The 13,489-nt window shown below is 50.0% G+C and overlaps 4 protein-coding genes across 4 annotated transcripts; 3 read left to right on the top strand and 1 right to left on the bottom strand.

The window, feature by feature from the left end:
- Positions 1-919: 919 nt before the first annotated feature.
- On the bottom strand, positions 920-3,877 carry APUU_30651A (putative ARID/BRIGHT domain protein (SWI1); the record flags this gene model as incomplete). The annotated part of the gene is made up of 1 exon (XM_041701768.1): positions 920-3,877. The coding sequence occupies one exon, from the start codon at positions 3,875-3,877 to the stop codon at positions 920-922; it is 2,958 nt and encodes a 985-aa protein (XP_041554620.1).
- A 3,854-nt stretch (positions 3,878-7,731) lies between these two features.
- On the top strand, positions 7,732-9,282 carry rpt3 (proteasome regulatory particle base subunit RPT3; the record flags this gene model as incomplete). Its single annotated transcript, XM_041701769.1, has 6 exons — positions 7,732-7,889; positions 7,946-7,987; positions 8,042-8,140; positions 8,194-8,480; positions 8,547-9,210; positions 9,264-9,282. The coding sequence occupies 6 exons, from the start codon at positions 7,732-7,734 to the stop codon at positions 9,280-9,282; spliced, it is 1,269 nt and encodes a 422-aa protein (XP_041554621.1).
- Positions 9,283-9,955: 673 nt separating this feature from the next.
- APUU_30653S (ankyrin repeat domain-containing protein) lies at positions 9,956-11,347 on the top strand (the record flags this gene model as incomplete). The annotated part of the gene is made up of 1 exon (XM_041701770.1): positions 9,956-11,347. The coding sequence occupies one exon, from the start codon at positions 9,956-9,958 to the stop codon at positions 11,345-11,347; it is 1,392 nt and encodes a 463-aa protein (XP_041554622.1).
- A 664-nt stretch (positions 11,348-12,011) lies between these two features.
- On the top strand, positions 12,012-13,375 carry PEP2 (pepsin-like aspartic protease; the record flags this gene model as incomplete). Its single annotated transcript, XM_041701771.1, has 4 exons — positions 12,012-12,110; positions 12,185-12,326; positions 12,380-13,034; positions 13,087-13,375. The coding sequence occupies 4 exons, from the start codon at positions 12,012-12,014 to the stop codon at positions 13,373-13,375; spliced, it is 1,185 nt and encodes a 394-aa protein (XP_041554623.1).
- Positions 13,376-13,489: the final 114 nt, after the last annotated feature.

A 13,489-nucleotide genomic window follows, 5' to 3' on the forward strand; every position in this document is an offset into this window, starting at 1 on the left:
AATCATTCCACGTTTTCCTCCTATCTCTTTGGATAGGCAGGTAGACTACCAGCAACCACCTGTCTACCTATTTCCTTTCCACATCGTTATTTTTCGATGCGGCGTGTACATTTCCATATCTTGTCATTCAGGAGTTTCGTTTTTCTTATTTCTTATTTCTTTTTATATCGCCTCTTCTCACCGTCTCCCCTGGCTTCTGGCTTCTGTATTATTGGCGTGGCTTAGGCAAACTTCTGTATGTAATAGTGCATATTCAATGAATCTCATGGCTATTAACCTTCATATACTACTCGTAATTATTCTGCCGTGTTTCGCTACATACCATGTGGGAAAGACGGCTGGGACGGTCCATCGAGATATTCCGATACGCGGGTGGCTTCGCCTCTCCCGTGAGCTTATCTAGTCATACACCGACAGCGTCAGTTTTAGTTCGATTATTGGCTCTTGTTAATACACCCAGCAGGGCGTGGGATGACTCGTCAAAACGACATCGGGAAGGAGCTATTCTGGGAGCAACATGCTAAGTACTTGTACACCCTGCATACAACACCAGTCCCAGTGTATCAGATATAGATGAGAACGGTTATGACTTCTAGAAAGCTATGGATCCAATAGAAAGCACCATTTTGAATGTCGTAATATCTCTCGCCCGAGGGTATTGAGCAGTGTACAGAGCGTAAGTTAAAAAAAAAAATAAAAAAATACACAATTGTCACGCCTCACAAGTAGTAGTAGTAGTCCGTTTTCCACCGGCGCCAGACAAAAGTAAAAAGCCGCGTGAATGAATAAAAGTGTTTAGAGTAATAGTTTACTGAGGGATGAATAGAAGACATGACAGTAAAAAATGTCACTTATGAAATTCAAAAATAGTCAATGCCGTCGCTAGAAAATAGACCAAAAATAAAAAGGGCGTGGGTCATCATTCCGCAAGCCGTGCGTAGGTTATCAATTGTCGGACGACACTTGGGTCGACATTCGGCATCAACAGTGCGCCAAGCAGGCTCTCCTTCTTCGGAAGGATTCCAGATGGGAATCGCAATGTTGAGTTTGTATCAGCATATTTCGACTTCTCAGCTAAGCGCCGAAGAATTGCTAATCCTCGGTTGATGATAGAGCCGTAGGCTTCGGCCTCAGCCTCAGCCTGCGCCCTCGCAGCGTGGGTTTGACGAGTGTTCGAGAGTGGCGGGGGAACACGCTCTGTGCTTAGAAGGCAAGAAAGGCGGAGGAGATGTATAGCAAATCCATCCACGGACTCAAGCCAAGATTTGGCAGTTGTCCCTTCAGCAAAGCCAGAGAGAATGTCCGCGGCTAAAAGACCCTGCATGAGGAATACTTTGCGAATATCTGCCACTGCTAGCGGCTTCCTAGGCTGATTAGGAACAGGGCAGATGGCCAGACTGAAGACACGGGTCAGAAGCTCTTGCTGAGCGGTAGAGGCTCCATCGCTAGAGAATATTGAGCGGAAGAATGTCCGATTTGGTTCGTCCCGTGCCAGCAGTTTTGCCAAACTATCGACAGCAGCCGGCGTATATTTATGCACAGACGGGTTATACGTCGTGAACATGACGCCATCGGGTGACATAGTTGGCCCCGGGAACGGCGCAAAGGATAGAAGGAAGTGTAAAAGACAAACAGCATCTTCTTTGCTTGGTAGATGGATAGCGTGCGCCAGATTACTTAGGTAGGTGACTGTATCCTTCATGAAATCCAACGTGTTCTGGTATGACCTGAGGAATATGTTCCTGGTACCAAGATAGCGGACGATTGTTGAGATAAATTCAACAACAGGGGGCGTTGATAATATGTCGAAATTAGACTCGATGAAGGAGAAATTGCGAAGAATTGTGGTAATACATATGAGCCTGTCGACGGCCCGATCCAATTCGTATTCAGTGCTTCCAAACTCGGAAACTGTGGCCAGAGAAGTCCACTCAGACTGACAGCCACGCTTGATCTCTTCATAAGATGGCAACAGCATCATGTCCGAGACTTCTGGTGAATGTTCAGCTAATAAATCGGCTTGGTCCTCCGCGCATTCTATCAGGCTGTCAACCAAGTCGTCGCAGTTATCCAATGATATTTGGACCCCAGGCTCGGACGAAAGCGAAACAAGCGTGTCTAATGCCATTCGAATTTCTGCATGAATGCCAGATTTGATGCCCATCGTTAGAGCATGGATATCAATTACACCAAGCTCAGCAAACGTTGGCACATTTGGTTTTAACCTTGTGATTTCCTCTCCCAGTTGGTACATCTCCCCGACGGCAACTGGACCGTGGAGCTTATGATCCGAGATTACCATAGGCTTGAATGCATCTTGAATCGGATGCCCAAGAGGTCGGTTAGATGACTGATCAACCTCATCGGCCGGCTTCCCAGCGGCAGAGCCGGGTCCCTTCTCAGACTGAACTGGAGACTGGGTAGACAATGGTCCATTAAGGTCGTGAGGTGTGGCTAGTGGTTGAGATTGGCGGGAGACACTAAGACGATGTTGATTTTGCTGCTGTTTATTTTGTGCTTTGGCTGGCGTGGGAGTCGCGAAGCCATTGACAGTACCTTGGTGCACACTATTCGGTGTTGATGTACTAACAGGAGAGGCATGTCCTAATTGCTGAGAGTTGTCGAATCCTGGGGCTGGTTTAACAGCGGGGGATTGGAATTGCATGCCTGATGGATCACTGGGCTGTCGTGGTACGGAAGGCGGTTGAGCTTGGTCTGAAAACTGTTTTTGCTGACTGCTGAGGAAAGCCTGTTCGTAGGCAGCGAGGTTTCTCTGGTAGAGTTCGCGAATCTCCTGGACAGCCATGGGAAATTGAACGGGGGGGAATTGGAGTTGCTGGGCTATCACTGGCCACATGTTTGCAGCTGTGACCTTTTTTGAGCCCCCAAGTTTCATAACGGTCGCATAAAGCTGTACAAGGTTGATAGGACGACCAGAGACAACAGGATTGGGATCAAGAGGCAAATTCCTTGACATCATGAATTTCTGCAAAGACCGCATGAAGCCCTCAGGGTTCGGGGGTTTCGCCATGGTCTGCTGCATCTGCCTGATAGCAGCCATCTGCTGTGGATTTGCCATGGCGTTCATGCCCGCTACCATGGGTCGACCAGCCACTGCGGGATTCATGTTCATGGCGCGGTTTTGATTCTGCATCTGCATAGCATGTATTCGCTGTTGCTGTTGCTGAGCGGCCAATGCCTGTTGGTAACCTTGAGGCATACCACCGAATTGGGCTTGCATTGGCGGCTGTCCGGAAGAGGATGTCATTGCGGGTGAGGGTGAGAAGCCGGGGCCCATTCCCTGTGGGAAATGCTGACCTGGCATGAACGAATTGTTTTGTGGTGTATTGACCCTGCTTGGATGGTCGGATTGTGAGGGAGACATTTGAGTTCCCATATGGGGACCGGCAGGCGAGAATGGACTTGGAGAAGCTGTCCCCATTCTCTGGGCGCCATGTTGGTCAAAATCTTGCACAATTGGAGACTGCGAAACACTTCCGGACGCGCCTTGCTGGAGATGAGGAAACTGCCCTGGATGGGGGAATTGAGGCGCCCCGTTGACAGGACCTTGGTATCCAGGATAGGGAACCTGCTGAGGTGTTTGTGAGCGCGAGGAAAGTCCACCAGGAGCTTGTCTCGGCGACATTGAAATCCCATCTTCCGGTCGCGGGCGTTTGGATGGGATCACCTGGTTAGGGTTGGCGAACCCAGGAGATGCATTTCGTGGGACGCCATTATTGAACATGCGCTGGAACTGGTTAGGATCGGGGGTGGGAGAGGCGTGAAGGAAGGCAGCAGAAGGGTCAATGGTCGCCTGATGAAAAGCGCCATTTTCATGGTTTGGGAGGCTCGGGGCGTCAAGGGGCCAGGCATTCATGTCGTGCGGTTTTACCAACCCATCTGCAAGGCAAAAGCGCTGTTAGAGAAGATGACACAGGTGCAACGTTTTTCATCATTCAACGAGCGACCGATAGGGAAAGAAATAACAGCAAAAGTGGCTGCATTTCACACCGTAGTGATGACCAGGCTCAAATACACGGATTGCGATAGATGCTCGAGGTCTTGACGCGTCAGTTTGGATAGTCAGTGGTCGCGCCTGGGTCTGCGACACGACCGAGGCGAAGCACAGCCGAAACAGATCAACCCAACGCGGAGACCTCGAGCAAAGTCAAAAGACAGCAGGGTAAGTGAATTACAAATTTGTCTCAGGCAATCACAAGACAATAGTGAATAAGATATTAAAAAAAAAAAGGATGTACATACCGACAAGGCTGGACTATTAAAATGCCGACTCGCAAGCGGACGATGGTAGCCAGTCCCGAAATAGCAGCGGGTTGGCAGGTTGAGGGAGGCTGCGAGGGATGGGTGGTCACGGGACTTGTGAAAGGGAAACAAGAGAGCGTCTGGTGGAAAAAGCGCCAGTCAGCGAACCGCTGCGGAAGGGAGCTGCCAAGATGCAGCAAACACCACAGCAGGGTTTCAAGATAGACTTTCAAGAAGGGAATAGATAAGCTTTAAAAAAAAAAGGAAACATAACAAGAACGATCAGGCCCATAAAGAGGTCTTGCAAGGAGCGGTGGTTCCGTCATGGCCGGATGCCGACCAGTCGCAGTGCGTGGCCACAAGAGTGAGAGGCGTGTAACAGATCCAATGGCGGGAAGAGAGGCGGCGGGGAAGGATTGTAAGGGAAAGGAGACGTACCTGGAGATAGTGCACCATACACTGTAGTACGGAACACTCTTGGCCAAAATACTGTATTTTATTTCTTATTTTAGTTTTTCATAAAGGCGGAATTTTCGATCGCTTGGAAAGGCCGGTGAGTGGAGGCACAAGGGGATGGGGGATGCCGGAATGGGGACGGGCGTGGAGGAAGGCAGCACCCCAGATTCAATGGGAGGGAGGGCCAGGGATATCAAAAGTCAGATGGAGACTGGCGTATAACTTTCCAGTAAGTTATTTTACCAGATCTGAGCAGTAATAATCTTAGCAGCAGAGGCACAGAAGCAAGTCAGTCGGTCCGTTCTGGAGGTTAGCAGGCGGAAAGGGGTTTCCAACTTCCAGTGGCAGCGTGCCGGGAGTGTGCATTGTTCCGCTCCGGATGGAGCCGGTGGAATGCGCTCTCTGCGTTTTCGGCCACTCATCGGCCACTCACCGTCCACAGCAGGGAATGCCGTGCTAGCGGGGAAACAATCAGAATCAAACTGTCTCTTGGGATCGATCTCAATCTTGTTGCCAGCTGCCGACTGCACACTGCACACTGCTCACTGCTCAGCCCATTGGCGATGGCAGAGAAGGATTTGCTGGCGTGGCCCCTTTCCTGCACCGTTAGTTCCCTGCTTTGGTTAGCCGGTCTGTATTGGTTCTCGACTCCGAGCCTCTGCCAGTTCTCGTCTGTGGCTTCCAGAGCCGAACAGCGACACTCGATCATAGCTGCCATGGTCATTGTATGGCAGTATATGCTGGCGTAAAAGCCTTGTATCTAAATAAAGGCGCCAGGTGCTCATAATCCAACTGGTAAATGGAGCGCTCTCCGCACTTCTAGTAGTTAGTAGGTAGATATGGATAGTGAGAGACTGAGGAAGCGCCGGTGGCCAGCGTAGAGCCCGGTTAAAACAGAGAGGGGCCATCAAAAGCAGGCTTCAGAGGATAAATAAAAAAGCAAGATAAAAGAAAGAAGGGAGAAAAGGGATTGGAGAATTCGGTCACGGAGAGAGGGATTATTTATAACGGCTCATGCTGCCCACCTGATGGAAATGATCCGCCCAATCTCGAGTGCGTCAAAGGGTATGATGGGCAGTGACGGAGCTGCAACTGTTTGAAAACCGTTGCAACCCCCTCGCCGTATTCAAACTAATCCTTGGGTGCATCCAACTCTACAGTCTTTAATCACGGGTTAACGAAAAGGTTTCCGTACCTAGTCCATGGATTGCTGTCCCACCTGCCACGTCCATATAACGCTCCACTATGGGAGATCACGATTGGGCCGATTTGGAAGACTTGGGCCAGCGAGAAGTACTGGACACAGAAGAGACTGCAATGATGTGTTAACACAAAGCCAGTTGGTCTGCAGCTGCCCGGAAAGGGGCTGAAGTTGCGAATTACTCCGGGTCCAGTAGACTGTCATTCTGGATGGTTCATCTGCGTCATCTGGAAACTCAGGCGATATTCGGTGGTAGCTGCCGACGGCGATCAACTGTGGTAAGTTGATGATGTTCTTTAGATCCCGAGGGAAATTACGGTTACACGTCGCAGGAAATATTCATTTTTGGTAAAAGAACTCCTGTCTTTCTCCCTTTACTCTGGGGTGCCATTGCATGTTTCATCTAGCAGCAGGGTCAATTATGGTGACTGGTGGCTAGTGGCTGCTGTAGATTGTTCCTTCCATTACTTAGTATTATTTCCTGGCCCTCGGCTTTTCAGATCCCAACCCAAACCAAGCTCTTCTTCTGTCTGGTTGCGATTAGTCTACAGAGTATGGATCATGGGCCATACCCCGCCGTCCCCTCGCGTCGCTGGCCTGAAGTTTGAACCCACCACTCGGCGCTTGCACCCGCGGATCGGCCTCATGGATCTGACCATCGTCTGAGTGAGATAATTTTGTGAATTTCGATGATCAAGCCAGAGTGTGCGCCGGCTATGGGAGTTTAATCTTGGCCGGAACCTTGCGTCTTCCATTACTGGGGTCGCGTTGATCGCCCCCTGCCGCTTTGACACTACGAAGTAGTGGGATTTCTATGGTAGATCTCATCTCCAAACGACGCCCTTCAGGTACACTGTCTTTTAAATCTTTTTGAAATATCCCTCCTTACTTAGTTCTAGCCCGATATCTGCCGCTTTCAGGTACAACTCCAGGTCACTTTTTGCCAGGGATTGGTTCTTTAGAGACATGGTTTTCAAATGTAGTTTCTTCATGCGGAGCACCTTGAGATATTCACCCTGCCTGTTTGTGTAAGGTTTTGCTAACCCAGGGGGGACGGGGGACAAGATATTAAGCACGTTGCCAGCGGAAAAGGTGGGGTGATTGCCGGGAGCCGTGCTGTACAATATCTGGAAATTGAAGATGGGGAAAAGATCGCACCTGATAACCGTAAAGCCTGGATTCCAGAGGTAAGTTGTGTCTAGAGCTCTCGGGCAGGTTACTACAGCAGTACTCCGTATTATGCGATCAGACATGGCTGGCACTGGATGTGGGCAACCACAAAGTGCTATAATGCTAGAGACGGGGTGACCGGCCAGGGCTGCTATAGTTACAACAAACCTGTCTTTGTAAAGAAACCTCCACCGCAAACCAAAATATACTTTTCGACGGGGCTAGGTGGATTGGCCACCGAATAGAATAGAATCGTTCAAAACGCAAGCACGACGCGACGCGAGTTGTTAGTTAAACAGAGGAAGGAGTAGTTTAAGATGTAGCCGTGCGTTCCAACTTGTTTATTACATCCTCGCATATTTGTGAAATTTGTCTGGATAATTCAACATCTGCTTTGAAGCTCCGAACTTCTGATAGATTCCTCGCCACGCCAAGCAATGGAGGCGCCAAGCCTTGAAGTCACGTGTCGCCATCGGGCGAGAGCTACGTGAGTGATGCGTCTATCATCGTTGCTGGCGAAGCTCCGGACAAACAAGGCTCTTTAAACTCCTCAACCACAACCATCATTTCGCCCGCTTTTCCATCTCCCATATACTCGCGGACCTCTCCTTTTCTCTACTTCTCAACCAACACCATCCGCAATGGGAGACGTCGCCGTGGAGAACCCGGCGAGCGCCCTCTCGTCTCACACGAAGGCAGCTCCCTTGGACACGATTCCCAACATAGATTCGCTCGAAGGTACAGGGGCTGACGATGGTGACGAATACGCTAATTTGAAGAAACTGCAAAGACACCTGGAGTATGTTTAAGTCGGATTCCGAAGCTCGGTCCTTGAGCTGACTAGTCAAACCACAGGTACATCAAACTCCAAGAGGAATACATCAAGGATGAGCAAAGGTTTGTTCTACTTTCGCGAAGCTGCAGAGAGGCGTTTGCTGACCTGGATCATAGGAGTTTGAAGAGGGAGCTGGTTCGTGCACAGGAAGAAATCAAGCGGATACAGAGTGTACCCTTGGTCATTGGCCAGTTCATGGAAGCGATCGATCAGAAGTACGATAGCCGAAAAACAGTTATGATTTTGAATCTAAGCTAATTTTTTTTAGCACCGGTATCGTACAATCGTCGACTGGCTCGAATTATGTCGTTCGCATCCTCTCTACCCTTGACCGCGAAAAGCTGAAACCATCATCCTCCGTCGCGCTGCACCGCCATTCTAATGCTCTTGTCGATATTCTTCCTCCGGAGGCCGACTCCTCTATTGCTATGCTAGGCGAAAATGAGAAGCCGGATGTCACATACGCAGATGTTGGTGGTCTTGATATGCAGAAGCAGGAGATCCGAGAGGCAGTCGAGCTTCCTCTGACACACTTTGACCTCTACAAGCAAATCGGTATGCGTCAGCCTTTTATGCGACATTTTTACTTGTACCGTATCTAACACTTGGCTCTTCTCCTAGGTATCGATCCCCCTCGCGGTGTTCTCCTGTACGGCCCTCCAGGTACCGGAAAAACTATGTTGGTCAAGGCGGTTGCGAACAGTACCACCGCTAGCTTCATTCGAGTGAACGGTTCAGAATTCGTGCAAAAGTATCTCGGAGAGGGACCCCGTATGGTCCGCGATGTCTTCAGGATGGCTCGAGAAAACTCACCAGCAATCATCTTCATTGATGAAATCGATGCCATTGCCACAAAGCGTTTCGATGCACAGACCGGTGCTGACCGTGAGGTTCAGCGTATTCTGCTGGAACTTTTGAACCAAATGGATGGTTTCGAGCAGTCAAGCAACGTGAAAGTCATCATGGCCACCAACCGAGCGGATACCCTCGATCCAGCCTTACTGCGACCTGGTCGTTTGGACCGAAAGATTGAATTCCCGTCTCTCCGTGATAGGCGTGAGCGACGACTGATTTTCTCCACAATCGCATCTAAGATGTCCTTGTCTCCTGAGGTGGACCTGGATTCTCTCATCGTCAGAAACGAGCCGCTGTCCGGTGCCGTTATTGCTGCAATCATGCAAGAAGCTGGTCTCCGCGCAGTTCGCAAGAACCGATACAACATCATCCAGTCTGATCTTGAGGATGCTTACTCTGCTCAAGTTAAGACTGGACAGGACGATGACAGGTATGTTACCCTTTTCCTCGCTTTCATTACATATGGTACTAACAAGCTCCCAGACCCGACTTCTACCGGTAAACCGAGAGTGGTTTCTGATCATGTGATGGTAGTCCTGGCCGGTGCATAGCGAGGAGGTAGAAATAAACTGTATCACCAAGATCTTTGGCTCGTACATATGTAGTGCAATGACCGTTTTCTCAGTCTCACCCTGACCATACCTGTAGTTGCAACTGAGCGGGTCGCGTAGCATGGTAAAGACGATTGCCTCCTCGATAATATGCAATAATACTGTGACCCCTTGACTGCTTTTTTCATAAGTTAGCTTCTCTTCCACGACCCCGAAAATCCATGTCCATGCGCTTTTAGGTTTGTTCATCTGAAGGATTGGGTTGATTCGGAGGTGAGAGGGCCCCAAGCTCGCTAATTATAAAACCCCTCAGCCTTCCTTCTCAACCTCTAGGTTGACGATACTTGACTCTCAAACTGTATCTATTTTTTTTTGTCTCGTACCTTTATTCTGGCCCCGGTCTCTATTTTATATCATTTCACGTCGACGCCCGAGTATTTAGGTGATGAGACTACCTAACTGCACTGCTTATAACATCCCTGAAATAACCCAAGAATTTAATTCTTTCAAGTCTCCCCCTTCTATCAATTTATACTTAAAGGAGATACCAAGGCAGTATTCTAATTTTTTTCGAGACCATTACCTTCATCCAACCGATCTACGATTTCGAAATAGGCTCCCGCCATGTCTCTCCTCAAGCTGCCCAATGAAATCCTCAAATCCATATGGGATCATTTAGTTTTGAGACACCAGCAGAATTCGCTTATCCAGTCATCTCGCCAGTTGCACTCCGTTTTGAACGTTTATCTCTACCGGGATGCAGTGCAACGCGACCCTCTACGTGTTTCCCGATGGGCAGCAAAGCACGGCCGCGAAGACACCTTGGAGAAGTTAGTGAGAGAAGGGCTGGACGTGAAGGATGACCCCTCTATGGTATTACTCTTCGAGGCTGCCCGGTACGGAAGAGATGGTATTATTCGCTTCTTGATCCGACATGGAGTTACGGATTTAGATACCAAGGAGGATCGGGGCCATAATGGTGGTTCTGCGCTCTCTTTGGCTGTTCTCATGGGCCGTGAATCTGTGGTTCGCTTGCTACTACAGCATCGCGTTGATCTCGAGAGCAGAAACCTATTCTGGGAAACTCCATTACTGACCGCGGTAAAGTGTGGTTATGAGCGATTGGTACCTCTCCTACTCCAGGAGCGTGCTGATCCCGATGTCGAAGACGCACAGGGCCGAACTACGTTATGGTATGCTGTGGATGGTCGTAATATGGAAATTATCAAACTCCTTACCGACCGATTGCCCAAGTGTCGCATTGATCGAGGCGTTGTGAATGGCACCACCCCATTGCTCCGAGCCATCGAATTGAACAATACGCAGGCAGCCAAGCTGCTGCTCGAAGCAGGAGCTCAGATTGACCCATTGAGCAAGTTTAATCTCCCTTTTGATTCAGTGGATGATGACCTGTGGGCTCGCCTGCACGGCCTGACTTCGGCTCAGGCGCGACTCATCATGCAGCAGTTCAGCGCGGTGGGCTGCGAGGTAGATAAACGACACGGAACAGCATTGCAAATGGCGATATACCACAACTTGATAGGAGTGGTACGCGTGATACTCGACGAAGGCATCGTGACTGAGGAGTCTGGGTCGTATGCCGTAGCTTGGGCGACAAGTCGGGGAAACCAAGAGATGGTCGAGCTCTTGTTACATGAATGTGTCGACCCAGAGTTTCCTAAGGCCTTATTATTTGCGGCAATGCATGGTCTTGAGGGAATAGCTGAACGAATATTAGATGTCAGTGCCGAACCAACCCCGTCCTCTAGGTCGGGTGTATCGCCATTGGAATGGGCTGTCCGCCGTGGCCATTACGGCGTGGTGGCCCTGCTTGTTGAGAGAGGAGCGGACCTTGAGCAACAAAAGCGAAAAGACCTATTGGTACATGCTATACAGACCAAATATAGCAGGTTATTCAGAGCTCTCGTTAAAGGCGTCGACATGGACCAGGGCGAATATTTAATCCTTCAGCCGCTCTTGAAGACTGTGGGTGATTGGGTGCACAATAATGGCTAAAATACGGGGAACTCGGTCCCGAATAGCCGTACTGAAGCTTCATTGGATGATACTACTGATGAAGTGAGAAAGAGCGACCCGACCTTTTAGGTACGTACCTACTTGTTGAAGGAGGCCAGGAGCAGGCCCGGCTTGTATGTAGCAGATGGGTGCCTGGAGATCCCATTCTGGTACCTCAGGCACCAAGGATTTACTAGACTGATAAGATGAAGGACCACCGGCGTTTATCAGGCTCCAGCCACCAGCTTGCTTGCGTGCTATCTTCCGTATCCGTATCCCAATTCCCAACACGTTCGGTCTGGAAAGCAAACTAAATACTCCGTAATTCACGAATTGTTTAGAGCAGATTATCTATTATTAGCCACGACGCTCATGTAAAGAATGAACAAGAAATTCGGTCACCTCGACCTCTGTCAGCCTGAAGATGCCCAGGCCGATGACGCAGCTGGGGTTTCGGTGATTGGCTGCTCTCCGGGTCGCTCCGCAACCGCCAGTCACCCGCTGCAGGCCTGCATCATCTCACCTGGCTTGCTCGCTCTCCTCTCTCCCTTCTCCAACTCCTTCCTATCACCTCTCAACTACTTCCATCATCGCCTGATCCGTATCCGTAAAGTTCATTCTTTCGTTTCGTTTTCTCACTCCTTTCACGCTCCTGTCGCCCATCATGAAGACCTCCCTGCTCGCAGCTTCGGTGCTGCTGGGCTGTGCCTCCGCCGAGGTCCACAAGCTTAAGCTCAACAAGGTTCCCTTGACCGAACAATTTGTGAGTATTCCAGTGCTCATCTCATTTGAACCGGAATTATGAAACGCGTTAGTACCTGTTACTGACCTGAGTAGATCACTCGCAACATCGCCGACCACGCAAATGCCCTGGGCCAGAAGTACATGGGCCAGTTCGGACAGCAAACACTTCAGGATGAGCCCGTTAACGCCATGGGCCGCCACGATGTTTTGGTTGACAACTTCTTGAATGCGCAATGTATGTGGCTTCTCTGGACTCCTAGACGATAGGATGACGACTGACATGATTAGACTTCTCTGAGATCGAGCTCGGTACCCCTCCTCAGACCTTCAAAGTCGTCCTCGACACTGGTAGTTCCAACCTGTGGGTTCCATCGTCGGAGTGCGGCTCCATCGCTTGCTACCTCCACGAGAAGTATGACTCTTCTGCTTCGTCCACATACAAGCAGAACGGCAGCGAATTCGCCATCCAGTATGGCTCCGGCAGCCTGAGTGGATTCGTGTCTCAAGACAACCTTAAGATCGGTGACCTGAAAGTCAAGGGCCAGGATTTTGCCGAGGCCACCAGCGAGCCTGGTCTGGCCTTTGCCTTCGGCCGCTTCGATGGAATCCTCGGTCTTGGATTCGATGCCATCTCTGTCAACAAGATTGTTCCCCCCTTCTACCAGATGATTAACCAGGGTCTTCTCGACGAGCCAGTCTTTGCTTTCTACCTTGGTGATGCCAACAAGGAGGGCGACAGCTCCGTCGCTACATTCGGTGGCATCGACAAAGACCACTACGAGGGTGAGCTAATTAACATCCCTCTTCGCCGCAAGGCCTACTGGGAGGTTGACCTTGACGCCATTGCTCTTGGCGACGATGTTGCTGAGCTGGACAACACTGGTGTCATCCTCGACACCGGCACTTCTCTGATTGCTCTGCCTTCCAACCTGGCTGAGATGATGTGAGTGATACACCTTAGGTTGCTTTGAAACCATATGCTGACTTTTACCAAGTAACGCCCAGATCGGTGCTAAGAAGGGCTTCACTGGCCAGTACAGCGTCGAGTGCGACAAGCGCGACTCTCTTCCTGACCTTACTTTCACTTTGACTGGCCACAACTTCACCATCGGCCCTTATGACTACACCCTCGAGGTCCAGGGATCTTGCATCAGTGCCTTCATGGGCATGGACTTCCCCGAGCCCGTTGGCCCTCTGGCTATTCTCGGTGATGCTTTCCTGCGCAAGTGGTACAGCGTTTATGACCTCGGTAACAGCGCCGTTGGTCTTGCCAAGGCCAAGTGAACGACCTAGAATTTATTATATATGTGGACCGTACATCGTCGGTTTCTTGTTTCATCTCAGGCTCTCGTTTGAATGAAGACCTCTTTGTGGGGCATATTGGAAATCGTTGTTGCA

The sequence above is a fragment of the Aspergillus puulaauensis genome, chromosome 3 (genome assembly GCF_016861865.1).
Source record: "Aspergillus puulaauensis MK2 DNA, chromosome 3, nearly complete sequence".
Classification (NCBI taxonomy): Eukaryota; Fungi; Ascomycota; class Eurotiomycetes; order Eurotiales; family Aspergillaceae; genus Aspergillus; species Aspergillus puulaauensis.